This window comes from Acanthisitta chloris, unplaced genomic scaffold (assembly GCF_000695815.1).
Source record: "Acanthisitta chloris isolate BGI_N310 unplaced genomic scaffold, ASM69581v1 Scaffold22313, whole genome shotgun sequence".
In the NCBI taxonomy this organism is placed as follows: Eukaryota; Metazoa; Chordata; class Aves; order Passeriformes; family Acanthisittidae; genus Acanthisitta; species Acanthisitta chloris.
In genome coordinates this window covers 1-7216 of record NW_008664547.1, presented here as the reverse complement: position 1 = coordinate 7216, position 7216 = coordinate 1, and the positions used below count along the sequence as shown (strand labels likewise).

The 7216-nt window shown below is 46.6% G+C and overlaps 1 protein-coding gene across 1 annotated transcript; it reads left to right on the top strand.

Moving 5' to 3' along the window:
• Window positions 1-83: 83 nt before the first annotated feature.
• Window positions 84-6912, top strand: LOC103799110 (coiled-coil domain-containing protein 108-like; the record flags this gene model as incomplete). Its single annotated transcript, XM_009071408.1, has 8 exons — window positions 84-158; window positions 468-622; window positions 1320-1422; window positions 2849-3015; window positions 4128-4327; window positions 4993-5138; window positions 6085-6307; window positions 6647-6912. Coding segments are annotated over 8 exons (1335 nt in total), but the record flags the coding sequence as incomplete, so codon positions are not given.
• Between the last annotated feature and the right edge of the window lie 304 nt (window positions 6913-7216).

Here is a 7216-nt window from a genome sequence, read left to right as displayed (position 1 = left end):
AAACTCATATGCAACCTTTTACAGGAGCACTCGGCAGCAAAGACTTCCTGCGTGTGTGAGGGCCTTTTCCTCTTGTTTCCCAGATGCTTGCTCAGGTGCCTGGTGTGCCCCAGGCCTCTGACTCGTCTCGAAAGTTGTGCGGAGGCTGTGTCAGGAAGGTGAGTGGAGGAGCAAAGGTTGCCACTGCCCTGGGTGGATCGACTGGCAGGCAGGGCGAGTAGAGAAACAAAAAAGCGTTTAGCCTTTGCCTCCCTCACTCATCACGTCTTCTAGTATCTGTTGTTTGGCCAGGAGGTGTCCCCCCTGGGCGCCTGGAGCTGAGCTTTCGGTGACTCCCGGAGTTTTGCCGCAGGGTGGCTCCTCTCATCCTTTGACAGAGGCAGAAACTTTAAGCATAGAGAAACAGCTGTTTGAACGATTTCTCCTTCCTCCCTTCTTCCCTCCCTTCCAACCTGCTACTCCCTAAGGTGTCTGCAAGAGAGGCAAAGAAGAAGAAAGGTGTATTCTGGGGCATTGAGGTGGCTAAAACACTCAGTTGGCATGGCTGGGAACTTGGACAAGAGATGATCAAACACCTGACCTTGAAAAATGTTCATGAGAAAACCCAGAAGCTGAGCTACAGGTGCGTGGGAAGTTTGTTTGTCCTTTGTACTCCTCATGCTCTCACTGTATCTTCAGTCTTCATCACTCCTGCTCTATCAGTCACATCAGCAGCTTTCCTCAGGCTCACCTGCTCCCTTGCCCCTTGAGTGCTGTGCTGGAGACAGTTTGTGCACACTTACATAGCAGGACAGAAACCTGCTAGTTCAGAAGCACAGCCCTTGTTCCTGGCAGAAGTGTGTTAAAATGCCTTGTTTTAAATTCTGTTTTGCTGATACTTCTGTCTGTGAGGCATTTCCAGTCTAGTGAGATTTTAATCGTGGATGTATGCCAGCCAGTCACTAGTGTGTCCTAAAACCATTGCTCCCGGGAGTCCCACTGGATGTTGAGCCACTCCAGCATTCCCTGTGACCCTCCCTGCTCAGAAACTCAGATATGTCTGCCCAATGTATTTTGCTTATACTACATGGCCTGGAAACATAAAATATTGTTCAAGGAAGGGGTAGGTACTTAGAGCTGGGAATGGATTTTCAGGACACCTGGGTTCTGTCTTTCCTTCTGCTTCTTTGCTACCAAGGTACCCTTGGGATCAGGCATGTAAAAGTGCTTCTAATTGTAGGGTCTTGAAGTTTTGATTATTTGTTCTCTTTTCTGCTATCTAACTTGGGAACAGCTGTATGCCCTCAGACAAAATCTCTTGTTTTGATTTTGTTATCTAGATGTCCTTCCACGCGAGCCTTCCTCACTGTTTTTCCACAGCCGATTACTCTGAGACCTGGTATGTCCTTCACTCTGCCCATCGTTTTCCAGCCCACTGAAAAGGTAAAGCAGCAACATCACAACTGCTCTCAGTGCTCAGGCTGCCTTCCAGGGCGGGCAGTGGGCCTCTGCCTCTCTTGTCCTTTCTGATTTATTTTCACTTGAACGAATCAGTCCCTGGGGACATTCTGGCGTAGAAAGGCTGGGCAGAGTGACCTTCCTGCTCTCCCCACATCTTCATCCACTGAGGGAGTCCTAACTGCTGACTTCTCTGCAGAGTTTGCCCGTAGTTATGAGAGGGATCCTCACAAAGTGTTCCCAGTTTTTCACGTGCTACTTCTGGCTGTCAAATCAGGAAGATAAAGTGCCTGAACTACTCACACCTGGTTTGATCCTGGGAAACCTCAGCTGGGTGGTTTTAGTTCAGAACCATAGGTTAAGGGACTCACTCTCCACTTTCCTACAGGAGATCCCAAAGCCTCTATATTGAAGGGCTAATGGTTTTCTATAAGGGACATGTCAAGAGCCTCTCTTCTTTTGGATGGGGTGGGTTTTTTTAAGCTATATTTGTAACAGCAATGATTCTTTTTACCCAGCCCCTTTTCTTGATTTTCAGCTTGTTCATGGTGTCTGTCTTGGCTGGATGTTGAACTCTGGCTCTTGTCAACAGCTGTATGTCTTTGATGTGGATATCTCTCCTAACCATAGAGCATGATCATTGGACAGATTCCCAGCACCCTGCTCTCTTAGTATCATGATTTTCTGATGACTGTTCACTGTTCCCTTTATGAAATAAGCTGCTGGCCTTGTTCCATGTTCGGTGAATAGCTTGTCTGCATCACATCAATCACTAGAGCAGGGGGCTGCCTTTCTTAGAGAGAGCGAGGACTGTGTGCTGCAGGGCCCAAGGTCTCTCCTTACCTGTAGAAGTGGTACTCAAGAGAGGTGGCAAATGTGAAGCATGGAAGATGTGCCTTGCAATTCCTTCTATCATAGCTGCTTAGCAGATGTCCTGGGGCTATTTGTACACAGTGCTGTCAACACTGCCTCTTTAAGTTTTGTGTTATCTGCTTGGGTCTCTAGCTGACAAAGCATTTAATCAAAGACTAGTATTTCTGTGCTTGTGGAGCTCAGAGAAAGGTTGTACATCAGTGCAACTGAATTGAGATTTTGAAAATACTGAAAGAAATCCATCTGCATTGAAACAAATCAAGTGACACAAATGTGGCCTTCAGCTGCTCTCTCTGAGGGTGTTTGTGTGTTCCCTGACAGAGTGAGGAGTATGCCTGAGTACCCTCCACACTGCCTGCCTTTTCCAAGTGATTCATATGCTCTCTGTCCTGCACAGAGGCCTTCACTGGTGCCTCTGTTGCCAACACTTTTTTCCTAGCACTTGGAGAGGTGAAGGTGGCCGGTATTCTTGTGTGAGCTGCAGTACCTGCAAGGTGGAGTCTGTCTAACTGCTCTCTTTCCTTGCTTCTCTGTGCAGAGGGAGTACAAAGACAGCATCTGCTTTCAGAAAGCTGAGGGTGAGTTCTCTGTCACTCTGCGTGCCACACTTCCATGCCTCCGTCTGTCCTTCCCAGCTGTTGTCCAGTTGCCTATCTGTGCTGTCCACAATGTCACGGAGACAACATTCCCCGTGCACAATGTTGGGTAAGTGAGATGCGGTTGAGCAGGCACTCTTACTGTTTTGGCAGGTATTTTGCCACTTTCTTGGACTTTCCAATGAATGCAGCTCATTCCAGTTGTTATTAGATCTGCTGACTGCAGAACTCTGCCTCCTCTGAGGGCCTGATGGAAAAGGCAGCAGAATGGTAGTACAGGTCAGGTCTCACTGTGGGCACATCTTGGCATCTTACATCTGTCTGTTTCCAGCATATGCTGAGAAATGTTCATGCACAGGAATTAGGTGCGGACCAGCACAGTGTCCCACAGAGAACATCCTGCATTCACAGGAAAGGCCTGGGCTTCCAGTTAATCATAGGCAGCCTACCAAGCATGAGCAGGGAGAGATGAACTACCAAATGGAAACATTTTAGTCATTTAGGAGCATAGATGCTCCCAGTTACGAATGATTGTCTTATTTTAATGAGGGAAGGACAATAACTGAGAAAGGAGTGCAGTGAAGTTCCCAGGCAAGGAAGAGGTGTACTTCCAACCCAGTGATTCCAACCATTTTGAGTAATTCATTCTCCACTTAGAGAAATAATTTGTACTGACTGTGAGGTCCAGGGTATTGGAGGATATGGATGGTAAGTAACACACAGCTTGGAATCAATAAAATAAGAAAAGCTGATGGTATATCATGTTCTTTGCAGAAATCAAACAAGCAAAGGGAGTTCTGGAGGGTTGAACGAGATATTAGGGAAACAGCTCACTCCTCTCTTCTCACCTGGGCATATAACAGAGGAACAAATGTTCGTTTAGAATTAAGTAGCAGTAAATTTAGATACGGGAAAAGCAAATACTTCTTTCTGGAGCTGATTTGTTTGCTATCACATGAGGAAACTAAAATTTTATGGCCATTAATAAAGTTCTTAGATGTAATAGCAAAGATTCATTGAAGTGTGAACAGAGCATTTGCAGAGACTAGAGACAAATTTCTTCCCAGCATCAGATATTTGTCTAGATGCGTTAGGGATTCTGCCATTCAGCATTTGTTGCTTCACATCCTAACTGAATAACCCATTGGGAAAGGCCCATCCATGATTGCACAGGCAGCAAATGATCCATTTGTCTTTTTAAAATGTATCTCCATTTCCTAGTGATCTCATTATTGAGTTTGCCTGGGAGACACCAAGCCCTTTCTACATGATTCCTGACCATGGCATGCTGAACCCAGGTGCCAAGTGCATGGTCAAGGTGGTCTTCCAACCCAAGGTGGCTGGGGTGCATCATGTGGCAGCAACATGCTGCTTTGGAGGTGAAGAGAAACAAAAGAGGACAATGCAGCTAAAAGCCCTGGGTGAGTCTTTCTTGCATGTAATAATCAAAGAAGTGTGTATAACCCCTAACTATGGAATAGCATTCCATGGGGATACATGGAGGTGCTGCGCTCTGAGGCTGTGCCACATTTGGCTCAACCCAGTGATGAGCAAATAAAGCCCATGGTTTGAAAGTGGCCTGTGAAATTCTCTAATGTATTTTTGCCTATTTGGAAGTGTTATCTGAAGAGACACAGGGTCCAAGATGCCCTGTGGCATGCTTTGGCCATAATTTCTGATGTCTGCTTAATTTGACAGATGGGCAGAAATGAGAGGAGTTCATTGGAAAAAAACCTCCAAACTCCTGGCTTCGTCTGCACTCAGTCTCTCCTGTCTGTCCTTGATAGACAGAGAAGCAGAGAGAAATTTCTAAAACTTTCTGGATGCAAGCTAGAATAAGCAATGATTTCATTAGCAAGTCCTTGCCTGAAATGCCTTATATGGCCACTGACAAACAGAAGTGATTCTGAGCTAAGTAAATCAGGGCTGGCAGGGAGCTTATTTGGTTCAAAGCAAGACCAACTTTGAAGATCCAAGTTCAGAGTTACCTGAGGTTGTTCAGAGGCTTGTCCAGTTCAGTGTTGAATATCTAAGGATGGAGATTGCACCTCTCATTCCTAATCCAGTATATTATTCTCTTTAACAGCCAAATACCCATACCTGCGGGTGAGTGTGACAGGGAAAGACTACAAAGGTGTACAGCCTGCAAAGTTTCAGGATGTGCTGTGCTTTGGATCAGTGCCAGTGGGGACAACTGTGGAGAAGTGTGTTGAAATCTTCAACATGTCTGTGGTACGCGGAGAGGGAAACAGTTCTTGTGAGAAGCTGGCATGTGGCATGCTGACACATTTCCCTGGGATATGCAGTCTTGTGTAACTCCCTTATGCTATGAAAATAACCTAAGAGGGAATGTGAATGAAAGAGAGATGATGAACCTTCCCCTTCCAACCAGGCCACTCACCCGTGCTTTCCAGCTACAGTGCTAGCAACTTAGCCATTTGTAGCAAGGTGTTGCAGTTCCCATCTGCTTCCTGTTGTGCTTGGTCCTCATCAGGCAGACACCACTGGCCACCTCCTGCAGTTCTCCTGCTCACTCTGGACAAGCCCATTAGTCCTGTGTGGCAGTTGTGGCAGTCTCAAATTGGCACCTGCTTCTTCTGCTGATGGATGACAGCACTGCTGACTTCACAAGCTCTGCAAGTTGGGAGTGGCAAAGACACACTCATTTGTTGTACTGTTATTTGCACAGCAGTGGTGCTCAGCATCACCAAGTAAGGATCAGGACCTTTTGGTAGGGACTTGAGGAAGGTGTCAGAGCATCAGCCTTGGGGTTTTTTTGTGAGAAGATCCCTAGACAAGGTAGAACTGCAGATGGAGGGAAGTAAGTTGCCTGCCTTCCTGTTCCCCTGGCCACAGCAGTCAGTTAGGCTACTTTGACCTCTGGGGACACCTTAAGCCATCTTTCTTCCTACCAGGAGGAGCACTCCAAGCCCAGAGATCATTGGGAGTTTTTCTACAGCCCACTGACTTCTGAGTGTATTGTGGGAGCTTACTGCCACCAGTTCTCAGGACAGGGTGGCAGAGGTTTGTTGCCCAGTATTTTTGTGCTGGCCATGGTGTTCTTGGTGGTGGTCGGCTCTGCTGAAAACTGTGGTTCTTACCTGATTAGTGTCCTGCATTCAGAGCCATCCTGGCTTATGTTAGCTCCTTTGTTAACCTATTTCTTTTCTACTTGCAGGTTGATGCACCATGTAGGATAGAACGAGCAAAAGATCCTCTGCTCCGTGGTCATGTTTTCTCTTGTAATGTGTCCCATGATGTTGTCCCTGCCAAAGGGAAGCTGGTCTTGTGCATACAGTTTAAGCCTCAAATAGTAGGAGAGCACAGTACTGACTATTTCACTATCATATCTGCTGGATACCTCCTGGAGACTGTTCTGAAGGTGGTTGGCTCGTGTAAAGGTACCAGAGTGAAAGACTTCCCTGTTTCTCCCTGTTGTCTTCTTATCACTGCAGGGGAAGGGCTAGTGCTTGGGGAAGGACTAGGAACTCTCACAGCTTGCAATCACAGAATTACCTTCTGGTGGGATCCTGGCTGTACCTGGTACACCACTTCTGGTTTATACTCACTTGAGACAGATTTTTGACTGTTGTAAGTGAATGTCCAGCTGTTTTCTAGGACTGGTGGGTTTATCGATGAGGTGATTCTGGTTTGGGAAGATCAGTTAAGTGCAGTGGCTTGTGACATGTTGACAGAAACAGCTATGACAGGTCCAGGATCTGTCTTGCCTGTTGTGCTAGGTCCTTTGGTGTCCCTGAACCAATATTCTGTGGACTTCAACTGGATCAATCTTGGAGAAAGTTTGATGCAGACACTGGAAATCAGCAACATGTCAGATGTCCCAGCCTATTATCAGTTTGATATCGATGGCAAAGGGAGCATCTTCTCCTTGGATCGTCCCCGTGGAGTCCTGGAGGGCAAAACAACACTAACACTGAAGGTGACCTTTCGACCTACTCACCCAATTATCTATCACCGCAGAGTGGTGTGCCTTGTCCACCATCAGGTATGAGGGGCAAAGGGTGGTTTCATTGCTGTGATACTTCAGAAGGGTCTCCCAATGTAACCCACTGGGGCTGGGCTCTCTCACCTAGTAGCTCCTGAAAATCTCTTCCCACTGCATTTTCATTCATACTTATTATGGAATCATTAAGGTTGGAAAACACCTCTAAGATCTTTGAGTCCTACCGTTAACCCAGCACTGCCAAGTCCACCTCTAAACCAGGTCCCCAAGTGTCACACCTACATGTCTTTTAAAGGAATGGTGACTGAACTGCTTCCCTGAGCATAGAATCATAGAATCAACCTGG